Genomic DNA, 26,490 nt, shown 5'->3' with positions numbered 1-26,490 from the left:
TAAGGCATTTCATCATCAAGTTTAAAAATAAAACATCAGACTAGGATCAGTATTATGTTATGTTATATCAGTTGAAAAAAATGTATATACACTGTATATATTTTTTTTTTCTTCAAATTCAAGACATAGATGCATCAGTCACATGTTGGCGACTGAGCACACTGAATTTCCCGCAGCACTGATTGTCCAGGCAACGCAACGGCCAGTGATGACCGAGTGGGGTGTGTCATCACAAAGTGACTTGGTGAGTCAGGTGTGTCTTCTCTGCGGAGGCAACGCGACGGACTTACCGAACCCCTCGGGTTCGATAAACCCAAGTTAAGAATCACTGTCTTAGATGTAGAGAGGAAATGGCACAATATAGCACTATATTCATATATTATCCACCCCATGGTGGTTTCCTTTTCAAAGTTCTATTTTCTCTCCTCCATCCAATCACACTTAAGAAGCTCAAGTTCGCTGGCAATGGGGCCACAATCACTCGACAGCTAAATAGCGCAATCATTACGCAACGCGGTGCAATGACACTTCTTTGTTTGCACACACGCAAGCACGCAATCACATGCCGATGAATGAATAAATGAAAAGTGTTTGAGTGTGTGGAATTGTAAATGCAGAATGAGGTCCTCGTGTCATCTAAGAACCTAATGAGATACAGTTCAAGGCCTGGAAGTGGCATTCATTTCCATTTTACTTTTGCTTTAGATTTTAGACGCTTTTTTTACCCAGGCCCCACAGAGAACGGGATGAAAAAACATTATTTGTAGGAACTTAAGTGATGTAAGAGGAAGATTTACAGTTGAAGCAGTAAAGTGAGCATACCAAAAATTGGGCCAAATTTAAGCATGTTTGTTTTCTTCTGATTGAGATCAGCAAAGGTCTGTATATTAGACAATTATAGTGTGGCTTGAGGTGTTAATGGGGATTTTAAGCATCCCGCATTGCTCAGAAAACAGTCAAAGCACTTATAAATGTCAAAATATACAGTATACAAAAACATTTGAATGCGCATTTGTACTCTGTTGCTAAACAAAACAGCAACGCCCAACAAAAAGTCCAGACAGACTCACAGGTAGTTAAATCTGAATGCAGTAAACGAGTTCCGTGCAAAATATTAAAAATGATACAGACAATAAGTGTGGTCGTGTTCGGACTGACATGGGGTCGCTCCTCAATATTGTGTGGGAGCTCACAATTTCTCCAAACTTTTTTCAACTTCTTTCATCACTTGTAACATACAATAGCGGTCAAAAATTTGGAAACACACCAAAATGCACGTCTCACCTCTCAAACACTTAAAAATCCCAGCTTTTAACTCTTGAAAATGTACAGCTGTGAACCAAATGAAACCCATTTCAGATCATGAAGCATCAGCCACATCACAGGTGTGTAACTCATATCATTTAATGTGGCCCACGAAATGTTTCTGGCTAAAGTACCAAACCTGAAAGTTGTCTTGAACTTATCAAATTTGGTGGAGGGAAAAAAAAAAAACCTTCCCAATCTTTTTTTTGAACAGTTTTTCACCAGCCTCTGACTTCAAAATTAGCTAAGAATGAATTAGAGGATGGTTCAAAACTTTTGACTGGCATTAACTACGCTGTTCAGTATCATGAAAATAAAATGCTTTGTACAAATAAAGGCTTACGTCTCACTGACATCAAGAGGGATTTAAAAAAAAAAGCCCCTAGCAGGTTTGAATATCCAGGATGCACATAAAATGAACATTTTAATGTTTGCGCAAAATGCAAAAGATGACATCCACCCTGCTGTGATGGACTGCAAAAGGGAGTGAAGTCGTTTCAAGAAATGAACCCCCACCCGCATCTAAAGCCCGCCTTTGGTGATTTACACGCCGAGGCCTACCCTTGGTAACCAACTTCATTACGGAAGGTGGAAGTTGTCAAGTGTGTACAGTGCAGAGCAGAGTGGATTTACACTCATGCTGCCTCCCATACCGGCATCAGCAGCATGGGGGGGACCTTTTTCCGTGGGGAGATCAGTCATGTTGTCACACTTGGAGGGGTGGAGGGCACCCCTCTATGAACAGATTTTAGCACCCTTCTATATATATCTAGACATCTATATGGTGGGCTCGATGATGTTAAAGAACGCAAATGGATGAATAAATAATGAAAAGATGGCACTGGCTCTTTAAAAATGTATCCTTTCCAAGCGCCTCTGCCCCACTTAAGAGTGTGTTCAAAGGGGGTTTGGGGGGGGGGCAAAAAAATAACACCACTCATCGCTCCCAAAAGGATATATAAAAGATATGAAATGATCACTGGGAAAGCGGAAAGAGCGTGCATGTAAACTGTGCAAATGGTGCGTATTGTGCAGCGTCACATGAAGAAACATCTCACAAAAAATGTCTAAAAGTGATGTAAATGTGGTTTTATGAGGAATATTCACGAGTAAAATGCACCAAAGGGTCACCCACAGTACCTTTGTGCATGCCGGTGTAGCGGTCCTTGAGAACTGTCAGTTCGTGGATCTTCCCAAACTGTTCAAAGAGGGGCTTCAGGTCCTTCTCCTCCAAGTTGCGCGGAATCTGCCCGATAAACAGCTTAATGGCATCCTGGTCCTTCATGGCGCCGCTCTCCGAATGAAGTGAAATGGGTTCCGAGCCGTTCATGGGTTTGGGCAGCGGGATCTGGACGTACTGGTGGTGGTACTGGGACTGCTGGTGCGGGATCAGGAGCAGTGGTGCCGGGCTCGGTCCACTGAGGAGCAGGCTGGGCGAGTGTGGAGCGGGATGCTGCTGAGGAGGAGGAGGAGGAAGAGGAGGCGGATGCTGCTGCTGCTGCTGCTGCCTTCTTGTTTCACTCTGAGTGAATCTGGCCATTCTCGAGCTGGGAGCGCAGTGGATAATAATGACAACACACACACACATAGACACGCGCACGCACGGACGCGCACGCACTGTGAGAGAGAGCAAGCACTCAGCTGGAAACCAGGCTGACTTTCTATCCAGCGCACACACGCGCGCACAAAAGAAGAGGCAAAGGGGAGAAAGAATGGTGGAAGCCATACGATAAGCGATATTAGACACTCTTCAGCGACACCCAGTGGTCATAGCCTTGACTACATTTTAGTAAGTACACCTAAGCGATAGTTTGGTAACTAGACAGCTCGCCAGCTATCTAGCGTGGTACAAGTTACCAACTATCGTTCTATAATGGCATTTGTTTACATATCCGTCTGAAGATACATCAAAGACAGTTTACAGGCTGGCAAGAGGTTGTCAACATCACCAAATGCCTTGTCACCTTTAATGTTTGTTGGCAATGCATCTAACAATACTAAATTCAACATTTATCGACAAATGCTATTGAATACAGATTTTCCGCATCAGTTTATAACAGCATATGGGACTAATGCATTACAAAAGTAACGTAATTACTGTAATGCATGGCTTTTTTGCTGTAACGCGGTAGTGTAATGCAGAAGCCCACGACCACCGGTCTATCCTGATCAACTGGTACCGGGTCGCGTGGGCTGCACCCGAGATAATGTTTTGGAATTTATTTAGTTGAACAGTTCACTTATTTGTGCTTAGTTTTGCGTGATCTTTGTTTTTGGTGCCGCTTCTGGCCACTGTAGATCTTACATTTTGTAGTGAGAACTTAGGGTGGTGTGCTTTTGAGAGCAGTCAGTTGTTGACACACACGTTGTTTTGTCTCCGTGAAATCTGCCCCACGACTGTCTGTAAGTTGTACTTTCTTTGTAAGCATGTTGATGTATCATAATATGGCCAAAATGAGTTTGTTGATGCAATAACTTGTGAGTTTGAATAACATGCTAGCTAATATTAGTTCTTATCGTCATCATGTTATATAGTACTGCCATGTATGCCTTTCGCTCGTTCGCATTTTCATTTGTGCGCCAGGTATTTACCTTGACTTTAACTTTTGAAATTCAGTTTTATGATTGACCTAATGAAAGTTGCCTACATTTTTGTACATTTCGCGTCGCCCAAGTCCACAGTAAAAATCTCAAGCGTTGACCGTTATTACTTAAGTGTGTTTCTGCATGTATCATGAATGTGTGTAAAACAATGTGTACGTGTGTGAGTGTGTGCGTACGTGTGTGTTTTATGTCCTAAAACCGTGACTGAATGGTATGGAAAAGAATGACTTCTCTGCCATCATTGCTTGCTATGGTATGAAAATAATAATTTTGACTGACATGACTTTCAGTATCAAACAGTCTTTATTTAAAATAGATTCTATTAGAATTTGTATCAAAATATATTTAATATTTATTCTGTAACCATGTCATTCATATAAATTTGTGGTGGAGTATTAAGGGGTCTAATAATACTGATGTGTTTGCTTTGCTTTTACTGCTTGTCCTGCTAGTGACACTTAGCAAGACCAAAAACAACCAAACCATGCTGGTCGACACTTGTGTTTGTTTGTTTGTTTGTTTGTTGGATTTTTGTTTATCTGTTTGTGCAGGATTAATTTTACCTATAGATGATTGTACCATGTTCACATTTCTACTTTTTTAAATTGTTTGTTTGTGTGATGCAATGCAAACAGTCGAAGTGACATGTGCCTCTTACCCAACCTCCATCAATCAATCTTCCACAAAAAGATGTAACATTCCATTTCAAATAATTGTCATCAAAACCTAAATGGCAGTTTACACCAGAACATCCTGAGAGTTATATTGACAACATGACTCAGCAATTTCACTGTTATTCACACATAATGACACAAAGACTTGCTCTGATGAGTAGACATGTTCAATGATAGATATCTAGTTTTCAGAGATGCACTGTACAAAGCATTTTGGGAAACAAAATGGAACCACATTGTTTTGCCATTGAGAAATGTGCTTACTGTTGTTTTGTTAAAATCAATGATGTCCTGACAAGTACACCAAGGTGCCTAATAAAAGTAATTAGCATCTCTAGCTTCTTTTATAAGGGAACCTAAAAAAATAACTCTTAAAAATTTAGTTGGGGTTGGTATTTAATCTAAGGTGAGGCTTAAACAACCACAAACATGGGCTAGAATCCCCCATGAACTATCTAGTACTTCTGTAATAGACCTACTAGCATGTCAATGTAGTCGTAAAAGCAGCAAAAAAAGTCTCAGTTTGAAGGATTTAGTATGTATTTTTGCTTGGATGAACAGACTTCATGTAGAAAGACGTCAGCAGACGGACACAGTCGATACACAAGTGGCGGTCTTGGTTGTGGGGTGGTGGTTCAATTGTAAATGTCTTCCATTTAAATAGGAATTCTTTTAAGCAGCACATTCTAGAGTGTGCCCGACGTAGAGGCTCAACGATTTGCTGGCGCCCACTCCGCCGCCGTCTTCCGAATGTATTGATTAAAGGAGGCATGCTACTTGCTTGGATGTGTCAGTCCCCTTTCTGAATAGGGGCCGGCTGGGTCGAGATAAAAGTGAAATGCGCTAAAGCGGATGGCTCAGCGTGTTGGCTCGCTTACATGTGTCGAGAGTGAGCTGGGGGCCCTCCAGTTGAACAAGAGCCCTGAGCTGTCATTGGCCGTTCCGCTTTCTCGCCATCTTCTACTATTTTGAAGAGGTGGTCCGGGGCACGGGCGGGAAAGAACTTCCACTTCATGCTTTTTATTGACCAATGTCATTAGTGCTTTGCCGGACCCAAGGCGGAGACAAGAAATCAATAAAGGTCACACTATTAGTGTGATCCAACTTACAAAAAAAAAAAAGAAAAAAAGTTACATACAATTTCAGTAGCTGTCGTTTTAGTCTGCCTGCTTGTTAACCAGCCTGGGCGGCCAGTGGAAAGAAGCCTGGGTCGATCGCTTGTATTCAAGACTTCAACCCCGAGGAGAAGCAACGGCTGACATGAGGGTAGATTTTGCATCATATTCCTGTGTGAACTTGGTGATATGCACGCAATGACACAAGCAGCCTCATTTGTAAAATTATTGATGGCAGTCAATCCTACATATCTGCAAATGCCATATACTGTAAATGTCTGTCACTAGATGACAACATGAGATCGATTCATTTACTATAGACAGAGACTAAGAACAACTTTATTTAGGTTGTGTCAAAAGATGAAAATCACTTGTAACCCCCAACTGTTGAAAAGCTTATAATACTGAATAAAAAGTTCAAAATATATATTTCCCTGTACGTGACAACATTGACCAAGGTACACAAACAAATTCAACACCCTCTTGTCACGACGGGGCATGGCGGTTTGAGGAGGTGCGGGATGTGGGAAAGGCGGAACCAATAAAAATGCAGGGCTGACTGGGGTAGGCTCGAGTAAGGCGATTTAATAACACAGGCAGGGTTGAAAGAATCGAAAAATACAAAGTGCAAACCAAAACGTTGAACTGAAGCTGACTGGGGGCGACAAGGAACGGGAGGCAGCACGGGAAGGAGGGCAACGCGAGGCAAGACGGCGAGGGGAAGACGTACAAAGACCCGACAAGGAATGAGGCAAAACACTGGGGCTTAAATACTAACAGAACTAATGAAAACGCGAGACACCTGGGAACAAGGGGCGGGGTAGCTGACAGGAGGACACACACGGGCGACAGGTGAGGTTGATTAAGGTAATGACACGCGGGGAAAACACAGTGAACCTATAACTAAAACCAAACAACTCAAAACCCACAACAAAACACAGACAGATCATGACACCTCTTCCGAATTCCACAAGCACTTTCACATTTTTTTTGCCTGAAATCCTCTTGTGGCTTCAGAACATTGCATAACCACCCATATTACACACTTGGGAAACCACACAGGATATTTTAAACATCTGTACACAAATTTGTACAGAGCATCTATGTGAATAAATTGATCTTGCATGAAGTCCGCACAGCCTAACAGACATAATAATTGGCCTGCATTTCTACACTTTGCCAGTAGATGTCTTTGCGGGCACATGAAGCTTCGAGTAATGAAGCATTTCCCAAACCTTTTGGCTCAAGCGCTTCAATGTCTCAAGGAGAGTCATCTCACTCACCAGCTGTCATCCTTGAAACCTCCACATTAATGTTAAATTGTTAAACTGCCTTACACTTAGAGCATAGGGGTTTATCGCAGTCTTAAGTAGGCAGCAGGCTGACAGCTACACAGCCAGGAATAACCGGTGAGCGCCTAAGCATAAGACTGTTGCAAAAATGTTATAGGGAGAAAGTATCATTCGATGATTGCAGTGAGTAACACTGACGTGAATTATTTTTCTCCTCATTTTGAGTGCCTGTCATTGTATGTTCACTTATGTATGTTAGGTTATGTATGTTTGGTTCTCTTTTGGTTTCATTAAGTGAAATGCATGTGTACACAACCTTGCCCTAACTTTTACTGTACACCCTTAATGTAAAAGGAAATGTTTAAGAATTAAGTAGTAAGAGCTGTTTATGTTCTTTTGCTATTTAAATACGACTTGAATGAACACATCGCTTTCACATAGCTGAGAAAAGCATTCTGGGACGCCTACCTTTGCGGCAAAGAGATGCGAAGTCTCTCAAGTAACCAATGGGCGCATCCCAAAGCACATGTATATGCTGATAGGCACATGTATATCCTGCAGTCTCCGTTTTCCGGAATTTTCATACACCGCTTGCTGTTGGCTCTTTTCTGCTCTCTGCCTCTGGATATGTACCTCGTACTTGAAGCACTCAGCCAGTGAGTGCTGCTGCTCAGATCAACAATTGGAAAAATTCAAGATTAGTTTGCGGTAAAGGTCTATTGGACAACAAAATAGAATAGATTTGAAATGCAGTAGAAACATATCAAAGTGTCAAAAGTGAAAGTCAACGTTCACAACAGCAAAAGTTAGTTTGATTGTCCAACTTTTCCAAAATTTGGCTAATGCATTTAGAACCCCAGGTAAAAACATCAAAATTGTACATACATATTAAAAATTGGAACCAAAATAGTATAGTAAGTGCTACGGCTAAATAAAATACACGTACATAAAATAAAAAAACATCATAAATAAAAAACATAGAAAGGATTTATTTACCTTTGAGTGGCGCTTGTTGTGCCCAAATTCCATAGAAAGGCTAGCTTCATATTTCTTTATTATCTCCAGCTTCATTTCCATATGGCGGGCAATACAAACCTATGTTTAACCCCAGGTAAAAGCATCAAAATTGTACATACATATTAAAAATTGATGCCAAAATAGCATAGTAACTGCTACGTATATATAAAATACATGTGTTTAATCAGAAAACATCATAAATAAAAAAACATAGAAAGGCATAATTTACCTTTGAGTGGCACTTGTTTGCACAAATTCCCCAGTAAGGCTAAATCATCTTCTTACTTCTCTCTCTAACATCACTAGCAAGCTTGTGACCCATGGCTAACCCATTCTACTTTGAATTAAAGAGTAAAATGCACTATGAAAACGTTTTGTAGCCACTCACAATCGAACAAACCTTTACCGTTCCACCATTTTGAAATGAGTGAGGCAATAGCAGACCAGCATCACCTTGAGGAGACGCCGACCAATAGCAGAAGAGCATTGTAGTGACGCATTGCAAGGTAGCAGTTTGACAGAAGTAGTATATAAGTGCAATTACCTAAAAACGCCAGCAGATGGAGACAAAACAACACAAATGCAGCCAACCCCCTAGGTTCATGACAGTTGTTTTTGTTGCAAAGCCGGGAAAATACCGTAAAGAGGGGACGAAAAACTCAGTATTCCACATCGCAACATGAAAAAAATGTCAGCCAGGAATGCTGTAACACGGGGGTCCACTGAACTTTGTCAACATCAGTTCTTCTCAGTGGATCTGGTGTCACGGTGTTTCTCTCCAGTGGCGTCCCCAAGTGGGCCTGGCTAATTTTGGTTTTGAAAACGTCAACATGAAGCATTTTTTTCTTTGAGTGCTGTTTTCAAGTTGGTGGGTGTTTCCATTTTGGGAAGTGTTGTGTCACTTGTCGTTTTGTGGATGTACTCCTTGCCGCGTGTTTCTTTCTCTGAGTTTGCATTTTTATCTGCTGTTGTTTTTTTCATTTGTTTATTTCATTCATGTTTCGTTCGTGTACTCCCATTTGCAGCGCATTTGCCCCAGTCGGCCATCGTAGTGGCAGACCTAAGTTGCAAAGAAAACCGAAAACACCATTCTGATGGACTGTTTATTGTTTATGTTATTTGATGAATTTCCATTGGAACCAATATTAGATATCTTGACAATGCCATGTAACTTCTCTATGCAGAGCTACTAGATCTTAAAAAAAAAAAAAAAAAAACCTGGCATCCAGCAGTCTAATTTCTTCGTCTAATTGTTTCAAAACAAATGTAATGACAAACTGTGTTGTTTTGCTATCCATGAGCTAAATGATCAGCGGGCGGTGTATTGTAACCTCCTCAAGGTTATTTGCTTTGAGGTCTTTCCTCCCAAACGCAATTTCCCACAAATGTCACATTGGACTGCTGCTGTTCGTGTGACATTAACGTGATCTTGATCCAGAAGAACACCTGCAGATGCAAGATAATTTTCTATTTCTTATCGTGTAAATCATACGAATACAGACAATGGCTGGAAAAATGAGCTAAGCAAACATTTATCCATTTAGTACGCAACTTTTTTTGCAAATGAATACAGAACTTAATACATTCTCCAAATGCCTCCCATGTGGCAGTAAAAAAAAAAAAAAAAAATGTTGACATCATCAGACTGCAACATCATTATCTTAGTTTTCTGACTTGTCTATTTTTCAAACAAACAACATTATTCTTTACAACAGTCTTGTTATCAATCACCTTTCTATTGTTCTCAGTCATACTTCAACGTTTACTTACAGTTTGAAACCACAAGAGAGCAGCAATGCCCTATTCTTCTCTCGAGGTCCTCATGTAAATTCTCCAAGGAAAATTGTACACTATTCGGCAGTCATTTATATTCTTTTGTTCCATATTCTTCGGTCATATAAGGATTTGGTTGAATGTTATTCACTTTTATTCACTTAATTGAATTCATTCAAATTAAAGGTTAAGAAGCATAGGATTTCTTGTATGGTAGGTTTATCAGACACTCTATTGTCCTTAGGGGTGATTGAGTGCATGAGTGGTTGTTCATCCTGTGCCGACTGCCCCTAGACAAATGTATGTGTGTATGTATGGAGGGATGGTATTTTTTGCCCAATCAGAAATTGTGGAGTTCATTTTTTTTGTACCCGCTGGTAATCTTATTTCATAATGCCACACACACATTCAAGGGACCCAATACCCGGGGCTGCGAAACAACTCCAAAACATCAGTGAACATCCTTCATGTTTGACTGTTGGGAGAATGTTCTTTTACTTGAAGGCTTCATTTCTTTTCCTGTAAACACAGAGTCTAGGTGATTCACCAAAATCTCCAAATTGGTCTCATTTTCCCAGAAGTAATTTGGCTTGTTCGGGTGTGGTTTTGCAAACTCTAGCCTGTATTTTTTTGTGTCTGTGTATGCAAGACCTTCTCTACTGGCCTAACATAAACCTACATCATTATCATTACTAGAATTTGATTTTTAATAAAGCTATACATTATATATATATATATATATATATATATATATATATATATATATATATATATATATATATATATATATATATAATTTTTTTATTGATAAGATTATTCTCCATATTCTATTCTTTTCATTTCATATTATATCCATTTGATCCCGCTCCTTCTAGTGTTGTAGTTTTAAGTTGGAGTTTTACTTAATACATAATGGACAACACGGGTGACTGCTATTGGTCGGTGTCTCCTCACGGTGATGCTTGTCTGCTATCGGTCAGCCTCACTTTGTCACGATTCGGCATGATAGTGCGCAGCGGTGGACCCAGAGGCAGGGGAGCGGGAAGCAAGTTGAACTCCAAAAATGGTATTTAATAAAAAAGAGGACCAAAAATCAAAGTAGCCTCAGTAAGGTAGCAACTTGAAGGACCAAAATAGCAAACGCAGCAGACCGGGGCATGCTTGTATGAGGAAACACGGAACTAAAGCAAACAGAGACAAAAAGACTTAACGTAGCGCCACGGGGCAACTTAGGCATGAATGAGGAGCAAAACGACTAAGACAAAGACAATGACCCGACACGAACTGATTGGAGACTGTGACTTAAGTAAACTAGAGACTTGACAAGGAAACGCGAACCAACTGCGGGGGAACAAAAGGCAGAGGAAGTTGATTGGATGACAAGGAGGGCAGGTACACAGTCAGGTGAAAACAAACCATGCCAATGAGGATCGACGCAAGGGAAACCAAAGGAGAGAAAGACATAAGAACTAAAACGAAACCCACAACTTGAAAATACTAAAATCCCCTAAAACAGAAAATCCAACCTGAAACCACAACAGAAACATGACACACTTGTTTCAAAATGGCGGAACGGTAAAGCTTTGTTTGATCATTAGTGGTTACAAAACCGTATTTATATTGCATTTTACTGCTTAATTCAAACTTGCATGGGTTAGCCATGGGTCTCAAGATTGCTAGTGATGTTAAAGAGAGAAGTAAGAAGATGATTTAGCCTTACTAGGGAATTTGTGCAAACAAGTGCCACTCAAAGGTAAATTATGCCATTCTATGTTTTTTTATTTATGATGTTTTCTGATTAAACACATGTATTTTATATATACGTAGCAGTTACTATGCTATTTTGGTATCAATTTTTAATATGTATGTACAATTTTGATGCTTTTACCTGGGGTTTAACATAGGTTTGTATTGCCCGCCATTCAGTAAATTCACCTTACGAGCCAACTGTGGAACGGATTAATCTCGTAAGACGGGGGACTACTGTGATACAGTGATCCCCCCCTACTCCGCGGTTAATGGGAGGTGTCAACCCCCCGCGAAGTAGGGTATCAGTTCCTAGATTTCCATGTGCGCCCCAATATAGCCGTAGTAACCATAAACAATCCTTTGTTTTTTTTGTATTTTTTGCGTATTTTATTTCCTTTCTCCTATTATTTAACATTATATTATCCTTATTAACATTATTAACATTATTGTATATTCATTAAATAACTAATATTACTTAGTTTGTTGAGATTTTGTTCTCAGTACTGGTTATCTGCACCAAGACTCCGGTGAAAGAGTACGCAAGTCATCACATTGAACTTCACATTTATTTTGGCTCATGTATGGTGCATCATGTAGTATCTGTTGAATAATAAATCAACAACAATGTTAAAGTCAGTCAACTAACATGTAAACACTTGCCGAACCTTGATCTATGAATTTACTGTATTTTTAGCCGACATTAGTGGGTTAGCAACAACTACTAACTATAAAGTGCAACCTCTACACAAATGAACACATAAACAGAATAAACATTCATCGCTTACTAAACATAGGCAGTAGCATGCGTTATCAACATAAATGATAATAAACTATAAATATGAGCTTACATTGTCATTCACTACGTCACCGTAACGAGACGAATGACACAGAGAACGCAAAACAGGAAACGGAAATGCAACGCAACCCGACAAATTAAAAGCATTCATTTCAAAAGAAGATAAAAAAAATATGTCACGAACTCTTAACGCTTGAAGAATTCTTAACATAGTTATTAACTAATATTACTTAGTTATTTGATGAATACAGTACTGTATAATGTACTTTTTTGCTTTTATCATTTTTTTTTGTTTTCATTTTTTGTTTGCGCATTTTTTTAAATTATTTTTTAGTTTGAAATATTTTTATTTTTTCCTGGAAAAACCCACGAAGTACTGAGACCGCGATATCTGAGACCGCGAAGTAGGAGGGATCACTGTATATTATTTAATTGTATACATGTATATCATATACAAGTAGCACTTACTATACTATTTTGATACCAATTTTTAATACGTATATACAATTTGATGTTTTTACCTGGGGTTTTACACAGATTAGCTAATTAACATAGGTTTGGATTGCCCACTACAGGCAAATTCGCGTTACGATCCCAACCGCTGAACGGATTAATCTCAGTGGGGCCCACCGTATGTACATCAAGAAAAGAAGAAAAAAAGCCAGAGAAATAATAGGAATTCTAGTTGATTCTACCAAATGCAATGTGTGTGTCCGAGGATGTCATCTGTCATCGAGTCACCTACGGATTATGTTCATGTTGGGGAGACTCCAAGCAAGCAGACAGGAGTTGGAACAGCAAGTCACTCTGTTTGGCAGCAGTCACTGTCGGTAATCCATCCAAGTTGGGTTGTTGTCATTCACCCTGCGAGATTTGCCACAGCGTGAGATGTCGTTGTATTTATTCCAGGAGCGTCCCACTGGGTTTGTTAAATATTTTACCAACAAACAAACACTAATGCATTCACGCCACTGCCCCGCATTTTGAAAATGGAGGCCAGTTTTATTCAAGATAAATGTAGTCAGCTGCATTTATGAGGTTGGTATCATTGTGTTTAGACTGGGGATTACCGCATTAACTAAGGGCACAAATACAGCTGGTGTAAACATGTATGCATGTGTGAGCATGCCAAAAATTCTGAGAAGATGTGTGTCACAAATAAATACAACGTCGTCCAATGATAGCCCTTAACAAGTGCTTGCAAAGGATGCTGTAATGTGCATGCCAGACCTGTGGGGGGTGGTCACTTTACACTGCTGATTACATGTAGTTGCAATGTAGTTCAGCCATCCTTCCTCCCTCACAAGGGTTTCATTCCAGACCACCCCTACAATGTCTTTCAACACACAAATACAAATTTCATATTTTTTAGACAAAGGGCAAGAACAAAAGGTGTTGCCAAACCTCATATTTACATTTTTGAAAACATACCAGAGTAGAGCGACCTGTTAAAACATTTAAACTATGCCAGTTTAGAGCTAGCTCTAAACTAAACTGGCTATGTTCATCTCCAGAGTCAGACTTTGCAAACTCCCTTACCAGGATGGTAGGAGAGATCCACTGCAAGCAAACAAAATGTGTTAACATATCACCTAACTGGGCTTTAAGAGTGATTCATGATTTATGATTGAAGGCAACCCCTAGAGTGCAGGACGATTTTGATGGATCTTTCAAGGTCGAGAAAATATTGTGTGCTATGTCTATGTACACATAGGTGGTACCATATGAAAGATTGGTAAGATTCTACCTAATTCTGTTCTTTAGTCATCACTGTTTGAATATAGGTCATTTTAGTGACACTAAGCTATTTTGGACTAAAGGAGAAAATGATTTTTTTGTGAAAAGACTTTTTTTCTGCACAACAGTGACTTTGGTCACTAATATTTTTTTAGTTTAGTGGCATCTGAAAAACTTCAACTATCCTTTCCTTCGTTGATAACATGAACAAAAACAATGAAAATGTATTTTTGATAGTATAATAGTCTGCGTATATATTTAACTACACTACTACAGTGTTTGATTGGCTTCATATTAAAAGAAAAAAACATGTTGTTTTTGTAGTTTTGTCACTGGCACACTAAGTATTTGACGTGACGAAAATTCTCGTCTATGACACTGAAAGACTTAATGGTTAATGACGTGCACCTCCCAAGATTTGTCATTTCCTATGGATTTAGGGGTCTGTGAAGCTACTGAGAGAGGACATTGGACATAGTGAAGGGAGAAATGATGCTGTAAGCTACACGCTAATTAGCACTGTGTTTCGTTTTGTTTTGTCATTGTCATAGTTAACAGTTATTCGATTTGTTTTCAATAAACAGTTTGGAGCTAGCGCACCGCATGACCTGAGTCATTCTGCAATACTACAATACATCACACATACTGAGACGTCAGTGTTGCCAACAAATTTAATGACAACTCGTTTCTTAAAAATCTAATGAGTTAACGGGTGGTCACGAAGGCAGGAAACACCTACTTCACGTACGGCCACTTTATCAAGCTTTATAAGTTCCTCCTCATCTGTGGAAGCAGCCGGAAAAAAGGTCGAGCGGGAATTCACTAGTAGACCAAGGAAATTGGGTGCAGCAGATGAAAGTTTCATCAAGTCGACTTTGCTTTGAAATGCGGGGATGTGGAGCTGAGGCACCAGCTCCCGGCTGACAGAAGCCAATTACAGGCCAAAAAGCCATTCCTCCATAGCGGAAACAGATCGTAGCAACTCACCTATTCATGAACAAACCAGAGAAAAACTGGGGCACACAAAAATGCCACTGTGAGTGGACACTTTAGGGAGAGCAAAGCATTGCTACGGTGCACAGCAGAGACTGGCTATAAACACAGACTCCTTTCATTGATACAGAATTGAATGACAAATAGCCATTACATCTGACCAAATTCATTCAAAGAAGGACAATTAAGACAACAGCAGCGGGGACGAGAGAGGCAGCAAGATCCACCAAATGCCATCATCAAAAACAACCATGTCAACGCTGTCAAAAATGAGCCCATGTCCTTAACCCCTTTTCACTAGCATTATTATCACCCAGCTTGGGCCGACTTTAAAAGGATCATAACATCGTCATATATGAATATATTTTTCCCTGTCAAAAGGCTGTTTCCTTTCAAAGAATTTTCATTTTGTGGAAAAAAAAAATGTTTACAGTTTTTGGCCTATTTACAGTTTTTCAATGTTGCAGACTTTGAAGACGGGAACATGCAGATATAATGTTGTGCGTTGCATGAAATAAAATGCTTCCCTGCAGCAAACTAAAAGCTTTCCCACAACATTACGTTTTTTTTTTGTTTTTGTTTTTTTTTTAATCAATTCCAAGTACCACAATGCATAGCAAGAACTTGACATTATGGAAGTCAGGCTAAGCCACTCAGTGAAGTCAATGAAAGGCTTGCAAATGTCATAAGTTGCCCGCTAGCACCCCCCAGGTGGTTTTTGCCGTCTCAACACAAAGATTTCTATTGCAACTTGGTCTTGTGTAGCCATTGAAAGGATTAATGCAAAAATTTGAGGAATTGCATGATGAAACATCAGGTTTTCAATATGTCCAAAATTAACAATATTTTCTATATTTAATGGCAGTAAATGAGCTCAATATGGGCAAAATTTGACATCTGCAGGGTATACACCTCTTGCCCTCCCATTTTTTATTTTAGCCTTCTAGTTTTTTTTTTTTTTTTTTTTTTTTTTTTTAATGCTTTTCCTTTGACACCACTCCAAAAGATCTAAAAGCACAGGTAAGGTCAACATTTTCCCCAGAGGTCAAGTGAGTACATTGTGAAAAATAATTTTAAAATTTACAACTTTTAAGTACACCAAAATAAGTTTGTCTATTCGAATATGAACGTGTCTCAAAACCTACGACTGGACGTCGCACTGTGAAAGATTAGTCCTCAGACAGTACAGATTGATTTTGTGCGTGTTTTCATTGCCTCAACAGGCGTTTTGTCACATTGTGAACAAAATTTTAAGGACAGCTGCCCGTTGTGAAAAACACACATTTGACACCCAACAAAGTATATGACTTATTTACCTTGGTGAACCAACGCATGATTTTTTTGAAAGAAAAGAAAATCACTTTTTCTTTAATGGGAATGACCGCACTCAAATTATCTACAAATATCCCACAAAGAGGCACGACAAAACGTGGTTCTGGTCGCTAGGTTACCTGCATGCGTAACAATGGTTCACGTGAGAACAAATGAGGCTTGTGTCGATTTGCTTTGGAAGACATAATGTGACCGTTCTAACAAATTCCCAATAGTCAAGCAAAAACTTTTTTCTTTTTTTTTCTTTTTTGATGACTCCCATTATATTTATTTTGCAGACTTGTGCTGAATGAATGGAGACAGTCAATGGAGGGGGCAACATCATGTGCTGTGGCCTCAATCAATGCAACAAAACAGCTCAATGCACAGCGGGGTGTGCTTGTCTTGTCTCAAAGGCAAAACCTCGTCTCTCCTCTTGCGTTTGTGCATCACCAATACACTTAACGATGATCAATATTACCATCATGTGATGATGAGGTCATTTCGGGTCGATGCCTGCAAGCGTTTCCAAACAAAAGAACAAACTGCGACAGCAGTGAACATTATGACTAAAACGCTGCGTGTTATGATGTCGTCATCACGGCATAACAAAGGAGTGTTAGCAAAGAAAAGAGGGAATATTTACAACGGCCGATTAAAGTCATAAACCTCAGAAACTATATTAATAAATGTGGATTCATGCTCTTAACCTCAAAAACGTGAGGCAGATGCGCTAACCACTCATCCAGGCTGTCACCCCTTCAATACGATTGAACTTTTTATTTTTCTAAAAACTTTTTGACTTTGTGACAGCATTAGCATGGAACTTCATAGTGCACCAACACAGACTCTTACCGTGTGTGACATCACACATATCAGAGAAGTTGCTCAGCCTTGATGTTGAGGCCAACTCGCATGAGAGAGTTGATGCAAATGAGCCCCGCTCATCGACTGGCTGCACTGATACTTCCGCTACACTATCTTGTTGCTGTCGGATTTGGGATTTTTATTCTTTTTATGTTTATGCAGCATTAAAAAAATAACTAATAAATTAGACCGACAGGCTAAATATAGCGATAAACAGCTTTACTTTAAATGGGAAGTCAATGTACTATGCGGCCCCGCTTGTCTAAACACAACATTTTGATTACCGTATTTTATTCAAGTACAAGTTGATCTGGATTGCAAGTCGACCGCCACTTGTAACTGCAATTTGGGTGAATTTTGCAAAAAACCCAGGATTAAGTTGATCCCTGATTTTTGTAGTTACATCCATCATGGCTGTCCAATTAAAAAACATCATGGTTTGTGTTATTAAAATCAGTGTTGGGAGGTGCATTACGCACAAAAAAGTAATATTTTACTTGGTACAAATGAGAGTAATGCAATGCATTTTTTAACTTGAGACTGGTGCGTTTTTCCTCAGATTTGCCCCAAAATACTGAGAGATCAAAGGAGAAAAGCCCAGGGCAAAATGTTTACTTTCTGTACTTATTTTTTTTATTTTATACATATATATAATCATTTTTCTAAAATAGAATTGATAATGATTAGTCTTTCAAACCAAATATCTCTACAAAAACGGATCTCTCAATATCAATTGCTGCAGGAGCACTGCGACTACTCGTATCAGAAACCTAGGAGTTACTTTCGATTGTACTTTTTACAGCACTTTTTACTTTTGCACAACGTAGCTAAAATCCACCATTTTATCATTTTGTAATGCTAAGATCGTTCTACATGCCGTTGTGTCCTGTAGGCTGGATTACTCTACTGTCCTTTTCTCCTTCTTCCCAACTATACTATACAAGCCTTCAGCTTGTTCAGATTTCAGCTGCAGGAATTCTTATTAAAACAAATAGATATTGCCACATAACTCCCATTTTAGCATTGCCTCATATGCTGCCTATTCGGGCCAGGGGTGATTTTAAGGTTCTTCTGCTAAGTTCTAAGGCGTTAAATGGTCTGACACCAGCGTATCTGTCTCAACTACTTACCACATATATTCCTCTCTAGTCCCTTCGGTCTTCAAACTCACATTTTTTTTTTTTTTTTAACCATCCCTTCTGTAAATAAAAAGTCGACAGGGCATAGAGCTTTATTCTACCAGGCCCCTTTTTTTATAGAATGTTCGTCCACAGAATGTTAGGGAAGCTTCCTCTATTGCAATTTTTAAAACCTTACTCATAACATATGTTTTTGTCAGTATTTGGAGTCAGCGTTGCTAATAACTGTTTTATCATTATTCTTTTATTTTATTGTCATTTGCGATGTCTTTTAATTGTATTATGTTGTGAAGTGTATTGGGATCATGCACCATGGTGATTTTGCACCAAAATTATTGGACTGATTGATGGATTGATTTATTGGTTGATTGAAGTATAGGAGGGTTTCAAATGACAGGCTGGGAATTCTCTCATCAAAGTAACGCACCTGAGAGGTCTTCAGCGTGCACAACAGTTGTCAGACTGGCATTTCAGGTAATGAATGGCATTTGGGTCTCAGCATCTCTACATCTCAGTGTGATGTTGTTTTCCGGAGTCTCCAAAAGGCTCGTTAGCATATTTGTATCCCAACTTTCAATTAGAAGGCTGTTATCGTTTGACCTTCATTTAACATATCCGGGATGAAACGGCGCAGGGAGTGATGCTCAAACGGTGAATTGGGAGCTTGGCGTCAAATGTCATATAAAGTCATCATCGACAGCCAGGCTAACAATGGAGTCATTATGCGTATTTTTTCTCTCTCTTCTACTGACGTCAGGATTCCCAGAGGAAGTGAGATGTCTGCCATACAGTATATGCAACGTAAATGGTGCTGATGTGAATAGAAATGCTCAACTGCTTCCTCCCAGACACCTTTCAATGAATATTTCACAGTGCAGTCAACATACTGACCTTACATTTGGAAGAAAAACTGTCACCTGGGGATTTATACGCGCAGTATTCAGAGCAGGTTCTAGCCTTGCTGATAATGTCCATAAGAATTGTACACAGGAGAGAGCCTCGATAAGTGAAAAGGAAAGAATACCGGGAATAAAACTCATATTAATTAGTGGCGTTTTGGTTTGAGGGTTTTCTGTGGATTGCGAGGGGTGCTGAACTCCGTTAGTGTGCTTCCTGTTCTGGTGTAGCTATGTTTAATAACGTTTTTTGGGACGAACAACCACTCACACACCCGATCACACCTAAGGACCATTGGGTTATTAGTAAACATTATATATATTTGTGCTGATTTCATTTTATATTAAATTGTGAAAGTATTCAATAAAGCAATCAATTCAACCAATTGAATATATTTTATTAAAATGTAACAATTTTTAAATTTGTCAAAATGCATTTTGTGTCTACAAATTTCTGCTATCGAGATGATGAAGCAAGCAAAGCTAAAGTAGATTTTTATTTTTTGATGCTGTTTTTGACTAAATAATTGGCAGCAAACCTTTCGGGGGAAATTGACCCAGTTTGTTATAAGGAGGCATGGAATTAACATTTTTTTTAAACTTAAGTATATCTAAAAAGTAACAAATATACTTGTTGTCAAATCAAATATGTTGCTGAATAAAAAGGACACTTATGTTTGGCTGAAATGATTCTTTGTGTGTTTGTTTGTTTCCACAAACATTTGCTAGGTCCTGGAAAATTTGCTTTCTAAAAGGGGTACCTGACTGTTTGAGAACCCCTGCAGTCATACATATGATGTTTGGAAGTATAGGGCAGCTTAGGGGCTGAATTGTGAGTGTGAGAATTATCTTAAACCTTTAAGCCTCTGAAAACTATTATTTTTGGATGGGAATTGATCCAGACAAAATACACAGACTGTTCAAAGTGGCAGCAACTGCATTTCCATAACCAAGCATAGCGAGGAGTTACATAAAAAGCGTTTATGTCTTTGATCGGTGGCTTGAAACCTACAATAGCTACACAATTTCCAAATACTTGCGTAGTGGAAGCTGTTCTGTCTACTTGATACCTGCCATTTCATTTTGTATGCATAAACCATTGTAAAAATGGATACCATGCTCATGACATTCACTAGCCATTGTGCTTTGGACGGACGGATGAACGGACAGACAGGCAGACAGACAGACAGACAGACAGACAGACAGACAGACAGATTGATAGAGAGAGAGCGAGAGAGAGAGAGAGAGAGCAAATCCAGTTTTGGACATGGACTGACCTTTAATTAAAAAATGTATTTCAAAACTCTAAATGCAATAAATTGCTTCTATATCAATTTCATTTTGAGAATAACTTATTTTCATGTTCTGCAAAATTGAGCTTTACATTTAAAGGCAGGGCTTTCATTTCTTGCTTATATGCAGTTATTGCAGAGACCTTTGGAATGATCTTCCGGGATATAATCATGCAATTACGTAATGTTCTTTTTTTATGGCTCAACTGGCCCAGGTATGGCACTGTGACTTCTTACTTTGTGTGAAGACATCTATCTCATTCCCATTTTCACTTACTTGCAGGCCTATTCTATGACCCCTATGCTCATATCATCTGGTGACACTTGCTGCTGCTTCCTCCTACGTGTTCTGGCAATGTTCTGAAGTTAAATGTGGAAACATGCATTTGCTCCCTCTAAATTCTCCCTCTGCCAAGGAGGTTATGTTGTTCTAGCTCTGTTTTTGCCAGGCTGTTGATTCATCTGTTTATCTTTTGGCCAGATTACAAACAATAGTTAGACAGTTTCTGCATGTGGATAAAACTTTTCAACCCCAGGCATCAATGTATTTTTGAAAAAATTAATTCCATCTACATTCATTTTCAGTAGATAGCAAATGCCTGATATGTGTAAAAACAGGTCGACTTTGTTGCATAATTCATATTTCTCAAACAGTATTAACCAGAATACCATGATCAGTGGTGGCTATAGAACATGTGACTGTAAAGACATTTTTGACTTGACTTGCATTTTAACCTTTTACTGGGCACTGTGGCTGCCTGAGTCTGCTGAGTCTAAACAGGCAAAATGGCTGAACGTGTCCTAAATGTTTACCCCTAAATTTCTCTAAAATGCTGAAAATGCTTGCCTGTTTAGGACATAGAAAAACAAGTGCCTAATAAAGGCTGTTTTTGCCTGTTTAGACTATCGTTCGAAAGCGGCCACTGTGCCCATAAAGGGTTAAAATGATGAAATGATGGTTAAAATGATCAAATGTTTGCCCTTTGTCTGTAGCCAAAGTATTGGTTTTCCTTGTTCTTTTCCTGCAGTTTCTTGGCATACAGCAAACAGCTTTATAGTCCATTACCATAGTTTAATGGTTTAATTCACTGGTCTTATGATGAACTTTTACTGACCAAAGTGCTGCAGTTTTTATAGCATTTCTCCTGTCTCCAAAATGTATGGCGAAGGTCAAAACGCTGTATGTCAACAAGCTGCCGAAATTTCAAGAAAAAGGAAAACAATAGACTTTGGCCTCAGTAATGTGTGATTCAAATAGAGACACTCTCTAGATGTATAACAATATGGCTGTGTGCTTAAGAACCAATCAGGTTCTATCTGGTCTGCGCCAATGGGGGCCATCCACTCTGGCTGGCTGGGTGTGCTGTGTTGGAGTTTCACCTTTGGACCCAACAAGAGCAGCTGAGTAATTCAACAGAAAGTCCTCATCAACAGAGCTTCTCCAACAACAGGATATTTTGCCTGGAATTTTTCATTTCGGGGGGGGTTTCCTTGGTTTACAACCCAAGCAGGGAAACTATGGAGCACTACCCTGATCAGGTAAATAATAAGCACTACAGTACAGTCCATATAATATGTGATGCTGTTTGTTAAGATTGGCATGTAAAAAAGAGCAAAGTCTTTACAAGGTAGCTAGACAATATACACTATTGGTATTGTGACATATACTGTTCAGTGGCGGTCCGTGCATTTCGCACTCAGGCCTTCAGTGATTCGGCCCCCTCAGAAGCATACGTACGCATTATTGGGCTACACATGCTATTTTCCGGAGCATTTAAATATCAATAAACCTGCAGCAGTATTTGAAACGTATCATTATACGTGATACTGTCAGAACTTGAAATAATGAATAATAATTTTAAGTTATTTGTCCACAAAGTTTTATGAAGTCCACCAAGTGTCATGTCGGCGACGGATGTGGGAAGAGGTATCCAAAATGCAGGGAGGCAGGATGAGATGGGCTCAATAAAAGGACTATTACTCACAGAAGCTGGGTGAAACACAAAACACAAGAGCTACACTTGAGCTGGAACACTCATGACAGGTGAAGCAAATTATACTACCAACAGACGCCAGACCCAAAAGCAAAATAAGTCAAACTCCACAAAATAAAGTCAGACAGAACGTGACACCAAAACCAGGCAAGCTGTAACAAGATTGAACGCTAAATTACAAATCACACTTCAATATAAGAACATCATTTTATTTATTTACCACTAATTGAATGTGAACAAAATAAAATTACGAAATCATATTAAAAATGAAAAAAATAAATCAAATGTTCGACTCCCCAAAACACATCTCCCACTTCTTTCAATACAAAATCCATTCTCCTTTCTTTCCTCAGACAGACTTCAATGACTTGCTTGTAGAGTTTCTGCATTTCATTTCCAATAATAAATCCTTTTGTATTAACATGGGCGCCAATGCTGAAAGTCGCGTCGGTCCAATTTACGTTTTGTTCTTCATCAAAAAAAAAAAAAGCGACATTTGAATTTTCTGCTAAATGTCCATGGGTCTGGCTATGCCTCATGGTTGCCGTTAGCTTACGGTTGACCAACATGTCTTTTTCCTTTAATTTTAGTTTTTTGAAATAACCTTATTTAAGTGCTTGCAACGTTAAACATGGTGAATCAATATAGCACCGCCTCCGTGCAGTGAGCATCCAGTCATGGAGCATCCAGTCACGTCACGTTCAACTTGAGGCCTCTAGATGGCGAAGTTATGGCTCGATTGACTATTACAGCTGTCCATTAAGCATTAGGACCACTGACATATCCATCTGCGCTTGCGCAGAAGCCCGCGCCGTGTTGATGTGAATGCCCTGGCTTCTGGCGAAGGCAGATTTCACACTGCATAGTGACATAAGTTAGCTGAATTCTAATTGGCTAAAAACTCTAACATAAAACTACAGCACTGCAAGGGCACTTTTGATTTTGTGATATTATATGGCCCAAACATCACAAAGACAAATTCTACTGCGTGATACGGTGTGATTGAATTCTAATGAACCACATTAAAATATGACATTGCATAAATACTTTTGTGATAATGAGAAGGGAATCATATATTGGGTTGTTATCATTATGTGCTTATTTCTTGTCTAGAATAGTGTGCATTCCTATCCGTCTATGCAGTCCTAGTTCATCTCGCCCCAGTCCTTAGATAAAGCTGTTGACGCAGGAAAGTGTGAGCTGGGACCTTGGGCCAGCTATTGGTGGCGCCCGACTGGCTCGTTTCGTGATGTCTTGTAATATGCAATGCTTTGCTGAATGAATAAAAAGCAGGCGGGACGCGTGAGCGACGAAAAAAATGCTATCGGCAATGTATGAGTATGTACGCCAAGCTTTTTTCCCTTTGCCTAGGCGGAGAAAAGTCAATTTTGGCTGGTCTGACTTACTATTTTGCTGTTAAGCAGCAGGGCTTGTCTTAGTCAACTTTTAAAGATAACCCTGACAGATAATTATTCAAATGTTAACTTTTTCATAAACCTTTGTGTGGGATCTTGCAATACTGTGGTATCTTTGGCAAATTTGGACTTTGCAAGCGCAATTGCACCTACACAACTTCAATCATACTAAACATATTATTCAGTATTCATTACATATCTTTATGAGAGTGTCTATCAAAACTGTGAGTCATCATCTTAGGAAGTAAAAAAATCTCAGGGAATTCATTCAGATAAATGCTTATCGTGGTGAAAAATGGTCAAACATTGCGTGATGCCATTTTTGCACTTTCAAACCCTGCTAACCACAGCAAATACTATTCAAAATATTGTTCAATGACTACCGCTGAGACAGTGCCATTCAACATAGGATTCCTGTATTTGAGTTTTTGATACATCTTTTTAATTTGGTCTCCAGACACGAAGCCATAATTCAATCGAAACTAAACATGATTTTCACAGAAAAAGAATTGGATATTGTGTCTTACTGTCTTGGTATGGTTGATGAAATATTGTAGCATTTAGTGTGCTACTCGAATTAAATACCCCAATTAAAAACATTGTTCAAGGACTATATTTATGACTGTCAAATAAAACAACAATATTTGATTTTTTATTCTATATATGCATCTTTTGTTTGGAATCTTGTGATATTGTGACACCATTGGTTACTCTCAGATTGCAACGGCACTCCTGCATCACAAAATTGTCAGCACATAACATCTTTCTGTCCTGTGGACATGTGCAGCCCATGATGATTTCATTCCTTTGGGCCACAGTGACACAACTAAAGTGTATTTCGTGCATCAAGCTGATGTGAACAAACAGGGAACAAATTGTACCTCACATTTTGTTGAGGAAGGATCGTGTTTGAGTTGTAAAGCAGCAGATGGGACCGCGTTGTTGACCTTTTGTAGCGTCTTTGTGTGGCTTTAAAAAGCATGAAAGAGACAAGCTAATAAATGTCACGATGACAGCAGGCATACAATGGCATGGAGCTGCTCGATTGGCTGTTTGATCAAAATGAAGGAATCCTCCGGCATGAGGAAGCAGGACAAGATAGCCATCAGCAGCAGCACTGGCCTGTGCAAGAACCAACTGTGCGTAAGCCCATCAATCATCTGCAAAGAGCACTTATTTTTGTAGATGCACCATTATTTCAGCATGTCCGGCGTAAAAGACAAGAAAAGTATTGACACCTCTCACCTCGGCAGATGCTCCAGCTGGCTGAACAGGCGGATGCCGACTTCCTCAACGCTCTCCTGAGTGGTGGCGAATCAATGTCGGACTCGCCGCTTTGGTCTCCCTCGCCGAGTGACAGCGGGATCAGCGAAGACCCGCCCTCGGACCAGATGGATAGCCCACAGCCACCTGAAAGTCCCCCAGACGATCTACATTGTTTGGGTCTGAGGTCACCGGCCAAAGCAGCCTTGGAGGCCCAAGTGTCCATCAAACCCAGTAAGTCGCTCATTCAGTCACCAGTTGTTCATGTTTCTAATGCAACTGTTTCTTTTACCAAATCAGTTTATCATATTAGCCTCACAGCAACAGTTGGATTAGCATTTTTCTATACTCATTAATAAACGGTCTGTAGCTATGGGTGTTTCAAGCCCATTTTGGGGGGTGCGTAAGTACCCCTAAAGTGAATCTTACCACCACAAAGATTTTTTTCATAACATTTTTTAATGAACAAAAATTTCCGTCATTCGTCGGTCCATTGCCAAAAAAGGCATCCGTCGTCGACGGGCTGATGGACAGTTCATCATTGCTCACGAAGTGCCCAACCCCTGTGTTTCAACAATGAGAAAAAAAGACATACGCTTTGACTCTAATTTGTTTCGCTTCGATACATTTAATAATCAGCATGCCTGATGAGTAGTAGTAGTAGTTCCTTTTAGCCTCAGGGTGAGGCATCGTGCGGAGATGGTTGCTGTTACTTCTATCTCTGTTACCGTAACCGCTATCTATGTTTTCCATAACTGATGCTTAATGAGACTGATGTATTTTATGTTGTTTATTTTTTTTAAATGACCGCCCCCCCCCAAATACTACCACGAGACTTGTTCCACATGTTTACCGCATAGTGCACTGTCATTATCTGTTTTGTTTTTTTTCATACTACTGGGTGTTTCAATAATTGCAAAGTGATGATGATGGTATAACACAGCGATGTACTAGAAGTAAAATTGAGGCCGGTAATTTTCAACACTGGCCACTGATTGGGGGCTCAGAACATTTCGAAAAATACATACCCGATGGCCACCACGCCTCAGGTATTAAGACTGGATTAAGTCAGATAAATCCCCACGGAAGGCTCTACAAGCAAATGGAAAAGTCAAATCAGTCACTTGAGGCAAAGGACATGTTTTTCTTCCTCTGAAATCCCAACACATAATGTTGAGCTACACCTTCAAAAAACACACACATATTCATTGTGTCTCTCTCATATATATATATATATATATATATATATATATATATA

The 26,490-nt window shown here is 39.4% G+C and overlaps 2 protein-coding genes across 8 annotated transcripts in view; one reads left to right on the top strand and one right to left on the bottom strand.

The window, feature by feature from the left end:
* Positions 1-3,034, bottom strand: part of celf5a (cugbp, Elav-like family member 5a) — a 351,120-nt gene extending 348,086 nt beyond the window's left edge. For all 4 annotated transcript variants that reach the window (XM_088426234.1, XM_088426235.1, XM_088426236.1 and 1 more), the window contains exon 1: positions 2,446-3,034. In XM_088426234.1, coding sequence (XP_088282360.1) covers positions 2,446-3,031 — 586 coding nt within the window. In that variant the 5' untranslated portion in view covers positions 3,032-3,034. The remainder of the gene's footprint in view (positions 1-2,445) is intronic.
* A 450-nt stretch (positions 3,035-3,484) lies between these two features.
* creb3l3a (cAMP responsive element binding protein 3-like 3a) overlaps positions 3,485-26,490 on the top strand; it is a 37,859-nt gene continuing 14,853 nt past the window's right edge. The window contains exons 1-4 of one of the 4 annotated variants that reach the window (XM_088426240.1): positions 3,485-3,708; positions 21,861-22,099; positions 24,989-25,108; positions 25,223-25,466. In XM_088426240.1, coding sequence (XP_088282366.1) covers positions 22,079-22,099; positions 24,989-25,108; positions 25,223-25,466 — 385 coding nt within the window. In that variant the 5' untranslated portion in view covers positions 3,485-3,708; positions 21,861-22,078. Of the gene's footprint in view, positions 3,709-21,860; positions 22,100-24,985; positions 25,109-25,222; positions 25,467-26,490 lie in introns of all 4 variants that reach the window. The other 3 variants (XM_088426238.1, XM_088426242.1, XM_088426241.1) reach the window with 3 other exon arrangements.

The sequence above is a fragment of the Hippichthys cyanospilos genome, chromosome 10 (genome assembly GCF_059441005.1).
Source record: "Hippichthys cyanospilos isolate Australia breed blue-spotted pipefish chromosome 10, RoL_Hcya_1.0, whole genome shotgun sequence".
NCBI lineage: Eukaryota > Metazoa > Chordata > Actinopteri > Syngnathiformes > Syngnathidae > Hippichthys > Hippichthys cyanospilos.
This window is presented reverse-complemented; position numbering and strand designations above follow the sequence as displayed.